The sequence below is a fragment of the Pogonomyrmex barbatus genome, unplaced genomic scaffold (assembly GCF_055798465.1).
Source record: "Pogonomyrmex barbatus isolate J1 unplaced genomic scaffold, ASM5579846v1 scaffold83, whole genome shotgun sequence".
Classification (NCBI taxonomy): Eukaryota; Metazoa; Arthropoda; class Insecta; order Hymenoptera; family Formicidae; genus Pogonomyrmex; species Pogonomyrmex barbatus.
In genome coordinates this window covers 1-15,065 of record NW_028297186.1, presented here as the reverse complement: position 1 = coordinate 15,065, position 15,065 = coordinate 1, and the positions used below count along the sequence as shown (strand labels likewise).

The following is a 15,065-nucleotide window of genomic DNA, read 5'->3' as shown; positions in this document are numbered from 1 at the left end:
CCATCGCCGGCGTTTGCTGAGTTTGCTGATCATTTAACGATAACTGATTCAATTGCTGACGTAGTTGCTTCAGTTGTGCCTCGGGCGGTTGACTGATATGCAACTGCTCATTCCGAATACAGTATCCGTCACCTTCCGGAACGATCATGAATGTCCGATTGAAGTGGCGAATGGGTTCCTTGTTGTCCTTGTTGTTGTTAAGTAACTCTTGGAAGTAACCCGTTAGTGTGATGAACATCATTGCTCGCTGCAAATAGATAAGAAATAAATTATTTACTAAATAAGTAATTATATCGTCCTCTTTTATACCGTACCATGACGTAACCATGACAGTATATGATGATACTATATCATCCGTAACAATAAAAATTAGTACCACTTACTGTAACAAGAGAGATGTCCATAGTAAAAGTATTTAGCAAATGCCTTGTTCGTGGCATTTCTGATAATAGAGAAACTACGGGTAATCTACCCTGTTTCAATAACTTGTGTCTTTTGTTCGTGTCATTTATTTTCAATAAATTCCGATTTCCCATAAAATATTCATTTAATCTGCAACAAAAATAATTATATTAAATAATATAAAATAAAATAAATCAAAACTCAATATATAACTCACAAATATTACCGAGACAAATGTAGAAATGTACAAATATTCGTCAGAAAGAAAACAAAGAGCGTAGCAATATATAGTACATAACACTTACTTGTAAGAATCGGTTATAGTCATGCTAAAGCTAGCGTCTTTGTCATATGCATTAAGTAAGGCTTGGCGATTCTCACTATCGAATACCGTGAAATAATGTTGCAAAAAAACACCCGCAATCTCTCGCGCTGTGACATCGGTAACGAACATTCTCTGTGATGGAGGAACTTTAGTTTCATCTACATCGAAGACGATCGGTCGTGGCAATTCAACACCATCCTACAGAACACGATAAAAGCTTGTGTCACACGAAAAGATGGACTAGATGAATTTTAATACACGCGTATCTAACAATGTATATGATACTCACTAAATGCATTAGTTTTGGGAACCGCTTCCGGATATCGCTATAAATGAAAAAAAAAAAAAAGGAACAACTGATTTTTGTTAACTGATAAAAATATAAAATGCAAATCATTTATCCGAAATACTTAAAGAAAATTGCACGCGATAGTATTTGATAAAATTAAAAACAAAAGTGAAAAGATATGCGCATTTGTAATTTAACGGCATATTTTTAACGGCAAGCCCAAATTAAACTACTAAAAAATTAATTATTTAAAGACGTTTAGCTAAGAGAATTATATAAAATACATAAAAATAAAAAAATAAAATGTAACATATCATCGTATTACTCTTATCTTCTGTTTCTCTATTTTAGGTAAAAGAAAAAGAAAAAAAAAAAAAAAAAAAAAAAAGATTACATTCGAACGTTACGTTACCTAACGTAATCACTTTGCTGAGATTTATATTTGTTGCACACAGGATTTCCACTTAACTTCAATTCGCTGAGTTCCAGATTCTTGATGGAATCAAGCTGCTGAATGTCTCTGATCTACAGTAAATTAAGTAAATTAGTAAAATTTGAGTCGTCAAAAGGGAAATGAACATAACGCAGCACATATTTCTATATTCATTCTGTGTATACTCACTTTGTTTCTACCAATGTAAAAAATCTTCAGTTTTAAGAATTTATCACTTAAAACGCTGAGCCCTTCGATATTCTGTAATTTGTTGTCTTCCAAATTTAAGGCTTCCAAATTCGGAATATATTCGGCTACAATATTCAACACAGTCATCAATATGTCAGGATGAAACAATGCACAAAGGTAATCAGAGACAAGATCTGGATCTAGATGGAACTTGGACAAATCTAAAGCATTTGTCTCTCGAACGTATCTCTTTTCCATTGCTTGCTTTAATCGTTCCTTCAACTTGTCGTCAATCTCACATACTGGAAATCCTTTACGTTGCCCTAGTCTTACTTGCAATTTAAACCCATCAATCATTGTAATCTTGCGGTCACAATTTACCAATGCATTTGCCGTCTTATAATCGTCTACGTAGAAACTAACTTCCTTTCCCATCACCTTATACATTATAGGAACAAATATTTGAGGCGCCATAAAATTCAATAAGGCTCTTATTACATTGTCTTTCTCATATTTATAACCATATGGTATGATAATTCTATAATAATTGGAGTTTATCACAGGAAGAGGACGCGACAGAGAATCTGATTGACCTCTTTTTAAATTCTTATTCTTGTTCGGCATAGAGTGGTTTCTTCTCTGAGACGTGATTTGCCAAGCTCTGTCTCCTTGATCTTTATTTCTTGGACCAATTATGACTCGTCTTGTATCTTTGTTCGAATCAGTCAGAAAAATATTCTTATTAAAATTCACCAGTGACAATTTACGCGACATTTCCCTATTGTTAAATCTTTCATTTTTAAATGATATGCAATGTTTAATGGGACCGATATTAGATCCACCGTTATTCCTTCTGATGTTGTCACGACCTAGAAGAATATAATATAACGACAAAATGGTAAAATTACAAAATATGTATAATAATTATTTCAATAGTACAATATTTCATAATTCTAACACCTTTAATGAATAACGATTCTTCATTACTATCTCTAATTATGCCAAGAATCCATGAATCCGTGTCATATATATTTCTTTAACGTTTATGACGTAAACAAGTGTATAAAATTTTTAGATAAGCTATAATGCATTTTCTTTCTTCTATCCGTTCTTCTATCCGTATAATTCAATACTTTCTAATATTGTTGCATTGTTTGTTGCATATGTTTACGATTGCGAGCGCGATACTCAATACCATGTTTCTTTCTCTTTTACTTTCAATTAGTATTAATTTTATGATTAATTTTATGAAAATTTAATTTTATGTAAATTTTATTACTTATAGTATGCATTATATATATATATATATATATATATATATATATATATATGAAATGTTTTATACGAATCACAGTCGCTTTATTCTATATAGAAGGCGTCCAAAAATTCATAGTTTCAAAGATAGAATATTCCTTTGGAAATCTATAGAATTATTTTGACCAATTACATAACTGTCCACGATTCAGCGATTAGTCGAAGTAATTCACGTGATCCTAGTTTCTCGTTTTTCTTCTACATGATATTTGTTTTTAATTATAAGTAATATTCTTTGTGCTTCAAAATTCTTCCTATCGTACAATCTTATTTGATTGCACAATAATACGAATTCCGACGCACAAACAATATTACTTATTAATCAAAAACAGATATTATGTAGAAAAAGAAATTATATCACTAAACTGATAAAATAATTTTTAAAATTAATAACTTATTCATTAAAGTAAACAAATACATTCATTTATTAGTGAAATAAATTTTTTTTATTTATAAAACGCGTTGCTTTGTTAAACAAATTCTTTATTTAATTTCAAAACATTTTTGGTGTATTAACATCTACAATTCTTGAAATATTGATTTTTCTTGAAACATAAACATATATTTCTTAAAATATAAAATATTAGTTTTTTAAGAAATTCTTTTTATTAAAACAACAATTCTTTATTTTAAATAAAAGAATGTTCCATAATTAAATAGTACAACTTTAAAAAAATAAAGATTTACATACTAAATATGTATTTATTAAATTTAATTTCAAGTGTGTCATTATAAAGAGAATTTATGTTCTGTTTTTATATAATTTCCTTGAATTCGCATAATGTTACAATTTCCAATTACATTACAACCTTCAAATGAAAAGTGTCTTTGCAATTATTTAAATAAGCTATTTTCTTTTTCAAATTAATTAAAAAATATTTTTCTAATTTAAGAAATTTTTTTCAGTGTAAGCATTTTTCTAATTATCTCACCGAGTATCGAGTTAGGAGTTATTCTCGGGAAATATTGCATATGAAAATCCTAAAATTTATATAACACGTTATAGATTTTCGTATACGATATTTATACGATACAGATTTAAGAATCCCAGGCCGGAATATTACATCTATAGTACCAGACCTATCATGTTTAGTATCATTACGCGTATTTCCAAAGTAAAAACGCTTCTTCTTTCGAAGTATTCGCGAATTTAACATTCTTTTTCTCTCGAGTATTTCATTTTCTCGCGATCGCTCAACCGGCTCTAATCGTAAATGAGCTACATCCAACAAACAAACCAATACTGGAAGATAAATCGAATGTGTACTATTGTGTGGTATATCGGAGTGTATACCAAAGAGATATGCTTAATACAAAACGGAAAGCTGAAATCATGCGCTGAAATCATGCATGCGATGTACCGCGGAACTGTGAAAATACTTACGGAAATAACTCTTGTTCTCGTTTCCTCGGATGTTTTGGTCACCCCACATTTTTGACTTGTTGAATTTCCTCGACATCTTTTTCGAAAATAATACAAATAACACAAATCTGAAATAAACTAAAATCTGCCGATACCAAATCAACTAGCGCAATTATATTCCGCTTAATCTCACTTTCTATAGGCGATTTTTCAAACTCGACTTCTCAGACACGAACGACGCTTACTACTCCGTGAATTTCATCGGAATAACTCGCGTGATCGCTAAACGGCACGCTCAAGCCGACGCTTCGCTTTGTACGCATGCGCAGAGATGTCCCATCCTCCTGATGATTCGTTGCACCAGTTGTATGCTTGCAACAGTGATGCGAATAGTCGAGCCACGCCCCATATCAGCGAGTTTCCCCCTCCTTACTTACGCACGCAGTGACGCTCCGACTATCCGTGAGATTATCCGCGCGTCACGCAAGGCACACGAATAGACGGAGCGTCTCTCTCTCTCTCTCTCTCTCTCTCTCTCTCTCTCTCTCTCTCTCTCTCTCTCTCTCTCTCTCTCTCTTCTCTCTCTCTCTCTCTCTCTCTCTCTCTCTCTCTCTCTCTCTCTCTCTCTCTCTCTCTCTCTCTCTCTCTCTCTCTCTCTCTCTCTCTCTCTCTCTCTCTCTCTCTCTCTCTCTCTCTCTCTCTCTCTCTCTCTCTCTCTCTCTCTCTCTCTCTCTCTCTCTCTCTCTCTCTCTCTCTCTCTCTCTCTCTCTCTCTCCTCTCTCTCTCTCTCTCTCTCTCTCTCTCTCTCTCTCTCTGTGTGTGTGTGTGTGTGTGTGTGTGTGTGTGTGTGTGTGTGTGTGTGTGTGTGTGAGCGCGCGCGCGCGCGCAAGTGGAAGGGGAAAATCACTGGTGTGCTCGGGCTCAAATTCGCATCAGTGGCTTGTAAGCGTGAAAGTGCAATCTCACACATATGAAAAAGGCAAGGAAATGAAAAGCGTAAAGCGAAAAGGAGAGAAACAGATGTAACATTCCGCTCGCCGATTTTCAACGGTCGAATTTTCTATGCAATACAAAAATTGAAAATCGTAAAAATAGTCATTTTTGTTATTTACTATAATTTCTAGAAAAAAATTTTCTAAAGAAATATATCAATAAGAAATATTATAAGAATTGCATATAACTTGATATAGTTATAACAAATTAATAAAAAAAATTGTTGCAAAATTGACATAGGAATTACCTTTGTTTTTTGGAAAATGTAAAATAATATGTTATAGGTAATTCGAGCATCCAAAATTGAATTAAAAAAGAGATGTCCAAAGAGAGATTAATCCTATAATATATCATCGAATATCCGGTAATTGTACGACATGCATTCTGAGGTTTAAAAAAAAAACCTCAATATATTCTCTAGGTTCAGTGCGACCTCATTATTTAAGAAATAAAGATTATTCAGAATATCTTTATATCTTAAATAAAGTTTTTCAATTGCGCGTTTATGCTAGCACCTTGTGTATATAAAGAGATGGAAAGCTACACGTGTAGACATACTTTTCTCTACTGAGCAAAGCTCAGCCATAAAATATTCATACTTTTCTACGTAGGTGGCCTTCAGTGATCATTTATCAAGTCAAAGAAATTGTATTTCTTGGAAAGGATGTTTTCCAGAACGTCTTGTGCAGAACTCTTTTGTGCGTTCACTTTCAATTTTTAAGTTTTATTGCTTAAGTTTTTTGTACGGCCCTAATCTCCTATGGCCCTAACGCAGGTAGAAATTCCAGAGTTATGAAACAGATAAGGGAAAACGGTAAAAAGAATAAGAATAAGCTAAGATAGAAGACAAAAAAATCCAAAAGCGATAGAGAATCGGCGAAAGAATAAAAGGAATGCAGGTACCCCAAGCGTCTGAAAATATCCAGGAATTTATTTAGGTAACCATAAATATGATTTTTTTTTTCATCATTTCTTATCATTAAGAGAGAGAAAAAAATACATACAAGTTGCAAATAATTTTTTATTGTCGTTTCTTATAAAATTATTTAATTTTATATCTTTATTTTAAGAAATGATAAACAATTTGTTATTGTTATCCTTATTATTATGGCAAAGAATGCATTAAGATATATTCATATATGCGTTCGACGCAACAATTAAACGACACAATAAAAAATCTAATAATAATGTTATTAGAAGAATAACTTATCTTATAATATTGTAATATTTAAAATTGTCGATGCATATGGATTAGCAGCTGCGCATTTCTTCAATTCCTAAATTTCTAATAGGGATTTCTAATAGGGATTACTGTAATATATTAGAATAGAATCATTAATCACATAATATCGGTGGTCCGACAATTTCAAAAAATATAATAAAAACAAAATTTACGACTTCATAGAATTGTGTGCGGCTTATAATTATATGACAAAAAGAAAAACTGATGCATTTCTTCATGTTCGAATATTCGAAGTATTTGTAATATTTTATATTTATAGGATATCGATACTTTTATAGAGCTTGCATAGAATTTGCATAAAAATTTTTACACTTTTCTTGAATTAAAAAATCATCAGACATCATAAGCAGACTTAAAAAAGAAATCTGTGTCGATATTACATTGTCGGTTGATGTTAATTAATCGATATTCTTAAATTGACACATATTCGACAATTACACTTTTCGTCTTATATAATTAACGATATGAAGTATAAAGTTCAAAGGACTCACACTTTGTATAAACATTGAAAAACGAAATTTGACTTCGGTCAAATTGGCTAAAATTGAAACACGTTTTAATTAGGTGGTGCTGATCAAAAGTTTTCTCTGACAAAAAAATCCCCAAATAAATAGTATAAAATATACAATCATTTGAAGTGAGTGTTATTGGAGTTTAATCCAATAAAGCCCGTGCCTAGGCCAGCAAAAATAGTCAAAGAACAACTACTGCAAATAGGGCCGACAACAAGAGACATATATTACCAATAATATATGTATAATACATATTGTTGTCTCATGTTGTATATTGCGGTATTTCACTAATATAGTACAGTTATTATCGTTATTACAATATATTAAATTATTATATAGTAAATTATTATAATATATTTTTAATATATTAATGTATTAAGTAATAATATAATTAAATTATCGTTTATATAACACATTTCATGTTTTATTTAATTTTTATACAACATCTTTTATTCAGCAATTATTACTCGTCAATGATAATTAAATTTTTTAAGACAATAAAGGACTTAAATTTATGATCTAACGAGATAAGTCATAAATATACATAAAATTGATAAATTAATTAAGCTGAGAAATGATATGAAACATTCTTTTATGGATAATGGAAGGCGGATGAAGCAAATTTTGCACACATTCAAAGAAGAGATATCTTGTATTTTTATATAAATATCGATATATTCTTTCGTAAATAATATATCTATACACATGTAAAAATACGCAAATACAAACGTAAACAGATATATAAATACATAAACAACAGATGATATTTAATCTTAATATGATACTCAATAATACAGATATATTTATATATTTATATTATATATCATATAATCATAATTTTGTGTAAAATATATATTCTTATTATTCATTAATTATATTTACATCATATCTTTTCACGAAATAATTTATATCACAAAATAAAATTTGTCTCTGTGACTTGTACATTTTGTATTTATAAAGCGTAACATAAACATTGAGCTTTTTTTCAAATATTTTGCATATAAAAATATAAAGATCAAAATGCATGAATATTATATTCTCTTTTTAAAACCGTTGCATATGAGTATAAATTACTTCACTTTGCTTTTTTCATCATTGAAATAATTGAAATAATTATGATAATATAATCATGACATTATTATGATGTCGCGAGATGTCATTAATAACTAAATGATACGATTTAAATATATGTTGTATTTAACAATATATTCACACCAAAGATGAATTCTGCTAAGCACATGCAGTGTGCTTAATTTAAGAGATGAATGAGATATAAGCATGTTATTCTCACTGACGATATAAACTACGCTTTTATATCGCGGAGTGTAAGCTGTGATATATTTAATCAATTTTTGCATCATTTGTCGAGTACCATAGAGGTTCATTTCGTTTCGTTCTAGCAACGAACCTCTATATTCCTCAACAGAAATCAAGATCTCTCTCTCTCTCTCTCTCTCTCTCTCTCTCTCTCTCTCTCTCTCAATGCAACATGGCATTTAGGACTCGAACTGAAACAAGTTCGTTTCCCAACATGTAGTATCCTTCAACTTCAAAGTCAAAAAATAGGATACAACTTCACAGCATAATATCACAGGACATTATTTTAGTTTTTACAATATTTATAGTTTCTCATTGTTCCATCAATTATGTATGCGTGTGATGTCAATGCGTGTGCAAGTCATTTTAAATGAGATAAAAACTGAATGTATTATACATATTGTACATCTTGATGTACAAGGCTAATATATATTGTAAAATAAAAAAATAATAATAATGGTAATATGAATATTGCAATGTCAAATAATTTATACTCATATAATATAATATAAGCAAGCCCTGCTTCACCTGCTATCTACAATTTACATAAATCTATTCACCTTTAATTGTACATGTGTGCATGTTAAATAACATAATTCTGAGAAACTGTTTGATTACTATTTACAATACTAATGTAAAAATTATTTTTTTTTAATTGTTTGACATAGTAAAACATACTCAAAACTATTATAAATTTAAATATGTATGGTAAAATTTGTTTTTGTCTCTTGATTTTTGTCACGCGATAAAATCCATTCAAGATCGATTTACTCCACTTTCGGATAAATTTATCTAGAAGATAAAACTGCGAATAAGAAAAAGAGAACGCGAAAAAGTAAGAGTAAGCGAAATCGTTTATCGTTTATCGAAAGGTGAAGCAATCCATCCTACAGAATATAAATCTTTACCCCTTTATCCCTTACATCAATATAAATTTGAAATATATAAAAAAAAGTATTGTATTTTTTTAATTTATTTGACGCGCGTTTATAATATAAATATTTACTTCTTATGTCTATTATATAATGACGTTATAAATACGTACAGAGTAATATAAATTGCACTCTTAAAGGTACGACTAGCAATCATCTTCTTAGAAAGAAAGATAGAGATACTTTAGTTTTTGTAACATAACTAGAATCCTTTACTTTATATCATATAAAAAATAATTCCCTTCTATAAAATTCATTACGTTATTTCTTTTTCACTTTTTCACTGTTTTAAAAGTATCGATATCTTTCTTATTTATGCCTCACTCGTAAATACTTTTTAAGGAAATCTGAAGTTTTCTGTAATATTTAATGCCGCATTGCGTATGAAAAATATGAAAAATTAACAAAGTCAGCAAGATGCTATGGAATATAACATTTCTATTCTTTCATATCTTTCGAGTCGATTAAATTGATAAAGATTTTAGAAATTATGATGTTTGTAGTAGACGATTTTGAACCCATGATTGAAAAAATGTGATTTATGATAAATATCTATCTATTATAAAAATAATTTTTATAACAAATGTAACTGTCATACCAAAACATATTTTTTGTCGATATGTTGCTACTATAAATCTAAATTAGTATCTTAATTTTAATGCAAAATTAATTTCTCTTTCTCTATAGACAGATAGGAAGAAATTTTTTCGTTATTTCATATTATGCAAAATCTGAAGATTAGAGAGACATAACAAAGAGATGTTTCTTATATATGCGGCATATTGTTCTGTTCTATTCCAGTATTAATCAGTAATGCGACTTATTTTATCGTTAACGTGCACTTATAATCTTTGTTTCAATTTACATACATTGCATGTCTATCGATATAAAAGCAATAACAAAAACAAAGAATAAAACGACCAACAAAAATAATAAAAATAACTAATAATAACTAATAATTTTTGATAATTCAGTACGTTTCTCAAGTACATTTCTCAAGAGTTCATCATATTTGACTTGATATTTATATACATGATTGATACTCCCAAAAATTCATTCATATTCTATTCTTACAATGTTAATATGTATATACATTTAAATAAAATATTAAACTCTTTTTCTACCATTTTGTAAATTATCTTGTGATTTCAAAAGGAAACAGACAATATGGCATACAAATAATCAATTAAACAACAACTTTTAACTTATAATGTACCATTAAATATCGTAATGTATAATATTGAAAGTTGTTCAAAAATCAAACAAATCAATATAGAAAAAAGACAAAACTCGATATTCTCGAGACATACCGAGATTGTAAATGATTTTTAACAGCTTTCTTAAGAACATAAAATGCGCATAATTGTTATTTTATTTTACTTAAACAAGGATCACAGGTATTTATCTCACTTTCGGAAATATATCTAATAATATTATATATATATATATATATATATATATATATATATATTATGTCTATAATAAATATTTTTGTTAAAGAACCTAAATATATCAATATGTATTAATATATTTCCTTCCTTTTTCCAATACTTTTCTCTCCTTGTAAAAATTAATAGAAATATATTTTGTTGCTATACAAAGCGATACAAAATTGATGGGAAACAAAACCTAAGTAATACTTTTTGTTCAGATTCTAATGCCAAAAGGTAAATCCTTATGCAAAAAAAAAGAAAAGAAGATTAAATATAAACGGAATAATTTGAAATGGAGTTGAGACTCTACAAGAAATTGAGACTCTACAAGAAATTTGTTCTCTCCTCTTTGACTAGCTATTATCACAGTGATGGGTATTATATACTCACACATGCATCTACTTCGTAAACGCTTCTAGTGGTATCTGCCCACATTTACAAAATTCTTGAAAAGCGGAGAGTGCGTTCTCGTAGTTCCATCCCGTTTCTCGTAAACATTTCAAGCTCCATTCCAGATTCATAGTCGTTTGCTGACTTAAAGTTATTGTCATCTGCTGTTTTATCTCCCCGCTGGGTTCCATTGTCATCGCCACTTCTGCGACTTCTGCGACTTCTGCGACTTCTACGACTTCCATCGCCGGCGTTTGCTGAGTTTGCTGATCATTTAACGATAACTGATTCAATTGCTGACGTAGTTGCTTCAGTTGTGCCTCGGGCGGTTGACTGATATGCAACTGCTCATTCCGAATACAGTATCCGTCACCTTCCGGAACGATCATGAATGTCCGATTGAAGTGGCGAATGGGTTCCTTGTTGTCCTTGTTGTTGTTAAGTAACTCTTGGAAGTAACCCGTTAGTGTGATGAACATCATTGCTCGCTGCAAATAGATAAGAAATAAATTATTTACTAAATAAGTAATTATATCGTCCTCTTTTATACCGTACCATGACGTAACCATGACAGTATATGATGATACTATATCATCCGTAACAATAAAAATTAGTACCACTTACTGTAACAAGAGAGATGTCCATAGTAAAAGTATTTAGCAAATGCCTTGTTCGTGGCATTTCTGATAATAGAGAAACTACGGGTAATCTACCCTGTTTCAATAACTTGTGTCTTTTGTTCGTGTCATTTATTTTCAATAAATTCCGATTTCCCATAAAATATTCATTTAATCTGCAACAAAAATAATTATATTAAATAATATAAAATAAAATAAATCAAAACTCAATATATAACTCACAAATATTACCGAGACAAATGTAGAAATGTACAAATATTCGTCAGAAAGAAAACAAAGAGCGTAGCAATATATAGTACATAACACTTACTTGTAAGAATCGGTTATAGTCATGCTAAAGCTAGCGTCTTTGTCATATGCATTAAGTAAGGCTTGGCGATTCTCACTATCGAATACCGTGAAATAATGTTGCAAAAAAACACCCGCAATCTCTCGCGCTGTGACATCGGTAACGAACATTCTCTGTGATGGAGGAACTTTAGTTTCATCTACATCGAAGACGATCGGTCGTGGCAATTCAACACCATCCTACAGAACACGATAAAAGCTTGTGTCACACGAAAAGATGGACTAGATGAATTTTAATACACGCGTATCTAACAATGTATATGATACTCACTAAATGCATTAGTTTTGGGAACCGCTTCCGGATATCGCTATAAATGAAAAAAAAAAAAAAGGAACAACTGATTTTTGTTAACTGATAAAAATATAAAATGCAAATCATTTATCCGAAATACTTAAAGAAAATTGCACGCGATAGTATTTGATAAAATTAAAAACAAAAGTGAAAAGATATGCGCATTTGTAATTTAACGGCATATTTTTAACGGCAAGCCCAAATTAAACTACTAAAAAATTAATTATTTAAAGACGTTTAGCTAAGAGAATTATATAAAATACATAAAAATAAAAAAATAAAATGTAACATATCATCGTATTACTCTTATCTTCTGTTTCTCTATTTTAGGTAAAAGAAAAAGAAAAAAAAAAAAAAAAAAAAAAAAGATTACATTCGAACGTTACGTTACCTAACGTAATCACTTTGCTGAGATTTATATTTGTTGCACACAGGATTTCCACTTAACTTCAATTCGCTGAGTTCCAGATTCTTGATGGAATCAAGCTGCTGAATGTCTCTGATCTACAGTAAATTAAGTAAATTAGTAAAATTTGAGTCGTCAAAAGGGAAATGAACATAACGCAGCACATATTTCTATATTCATTCTGTGTATACTCACTTTGTTTCTACCAATGTAAAAAATCTTCAGTTTTAAGAATTTATCACTTAAAACGCTGAGCCCTTCGATATTCTGTAATTTGTTGTCTTCCAAATTTAAGGCTTCCAAATTCGGAATATATTCGGCTACAATATTCAACACAGTCATCAATATGTCAGGATGAAACAATGCACAAAGGTAATCAGAGACAAGATCTGGATCTAGATGGAACTTGGACAAATCTAAAGCATTTGTCTCTCGAACGTATCTCTTTTCCATTGCTTGCTTTAATCGTTCCTTCAACTTGTCGTCAATCTCACATACTGGAAATCCTTTACGTTGCCCTAGTCTTACTTGCAATTTAAACCCATCAATCATTGTAATCTTGCGGTCACAATTTACCAATGCATTTGCCGTCTTATAATCGTCTACGTAGAAACTAACTTCCTTTCCCATCACCTTATACATTATAGGAACAAATATTTGAGGCGCCATAAAATTCAATAAGGCTCTTATTACATTGTCTTTCTCATATTTATAACCATATGGTATGATAATTCTATAATAATTGGAGTTTATCACAGGAAGAGGACGCGACAGAGAATCTGATTGACCTCTTTTTAAATTCTTATTCTTGTTCGGCATAGAGTGGTTTCTTCTCTGAGACGTGATTTGCCAAGCTCTGTCTCCTTGATCTTTATTTCTTGGACCAATTATGACTCGTCTTGTATCTTTGTTCGAATCAGTCAGAAAAATATTCTTATTAAAATTCACCAGTGACAATTTACGCGACATTTCCCTATTGTTAAATCTTTCATTTTTAAATGATATGCAATGTTTAATGGGACCGATATTAGATCCACCGTTATTCCTTCTGATGTTGTCACGACCTAGAAGAATATAATATAACGACAAAATGGTAAAATTACAAAATATGTATAATAATTATTTCAATAGTACAATATTTCATAATTCTAACACCTTTAATGAATAACGATTCTTCATTACTATCTCTAATTATGCCAAGAATCCATGAATCCGTGTCATATATATTTCTTTAACGTTTATGACGTAAACAAGTGTATAAAATTTTTAGATAAGCTATAATGCATTTTCTTTCTTCTATCCGTTCTTCTATCCGTATAATTCAATACTTTCTAATATTGTTGCATTGTTTGTTGCATATGTTTACGATTGCGAGCGCGATACTCAATACCATGTTTCTTTCTCTTTTACTTTCAATTAGTATTAATTTTATGATTAATTTTATGAAAATTTAATTTTATGTAAATTTTATTACTTATAGTATGCATTATATATATATATATATATATATATATATATATATATATGAAATGTTTTATACGAATCACAGTCGCTTTATTCTATATAGAAGGCGTCCAAAAATTCATAGTTTCAAAGATAGAATATTCCTTTGGAAATCTATAGAATTATTTTGACCAATTACATAACTGTCCACGATTCAGCGATTAGTCGAAGTAATTCACGTGATCCTAGTTTCTCGTTTTTCTTCTACATGATATTTGTTTTTAATTATAAGTAATATTCTTTGTGCTTCAAAATTCTTCCTATCGTACAATCTTATTTGATTGCACAATAATACGAATTCCGACGCACAAACAATATTACTTATTAATCAAAAACAGATATTATGTAGAAAAAGAAATTATATCACTAAACTGATAAAATAATTTTTAAAATTAATAACTTATTCATTAAAGTAAACAAATACATTCATTTATTAGTGAAATAAATTTTTTTTATTTATAAAACGCGTTGCTTTGTTAAACAAATTCTTTATTTAATTTCAAAACATTTTTGGTGTATTAACATCTACAATTCTTGAAATATTGATTTTTCTTGAAACATAAACATATATTTCTTAAAATATAAAATATTAGTTTTTTAAGAAATTCTTTTTATTAAAACAACAATTCTTTATTTTAAATAAAAGAATGTTCCATAATTAAATAGTACAACTTTAAAAAAATAAAGATTTACATACTAAATATGTATTTATTAAATTTAATTTCAAGTGTGTCATTATAAAG

The 15,065-nt window shown here is 29.7% G+C and overlaps 2 protein-coding genes across 2 annotated transcripts; both read right to left on the bottom strand.

Annotated features, from left to right (window-relative positions):
* Positions 1-7: 7 nt before the first annotated feature.
* Positions 8-4,563, bottom strand: LOC148934679 (nuclear RNA export factor 1-like; the record flags this gene model as incomplete). Its single annotated transcript, XM_089084400.1, has 7 exons — positions 4,337-4,563; positions 1,639-2,507; positions 1,429-1,541; positions 1,017-1,053; positions 708-925; positions 384-552; positions 8-247 (listed from the first exon to the last, which is right to left on the bottom strand). Coding segments are annotated over exons 1-7 (1,722 nt in total), but the record flags the coding sequence as incomplete, so codon positions are not given.
* A 2,902-nt stretch (positions 4,564-7,465) lies between these two features.
* Positions 7,466-13,877, bottom strand: LOC148934678 (nuclear RNA export factor 1-like). The gene is made up of 6 exons (XM_089084399.1): positions 13,015-13,877; positions 12,805-12,917; positions 12,393-12,429; positions 12,084-12,301; positions 11,760-11,928; positions 7,466-11,623 (listed from the first exon to the last, which is right to left on the bottom strand). The coding sequence occupies exons 1-6, from the start codon at positions 13,786-13,788 to the stop codon at positions 11,144-11,146; spliced, it is 1,791 nt and encodes a 596-aa protein (XP_088940525.1). The 5' UTR covers positions 13,789-13,877; the 3' UTR covers positions 7,466-11,143.
* Positions 13,878-15,065: the final 1,188 nt, after the last annotated feature.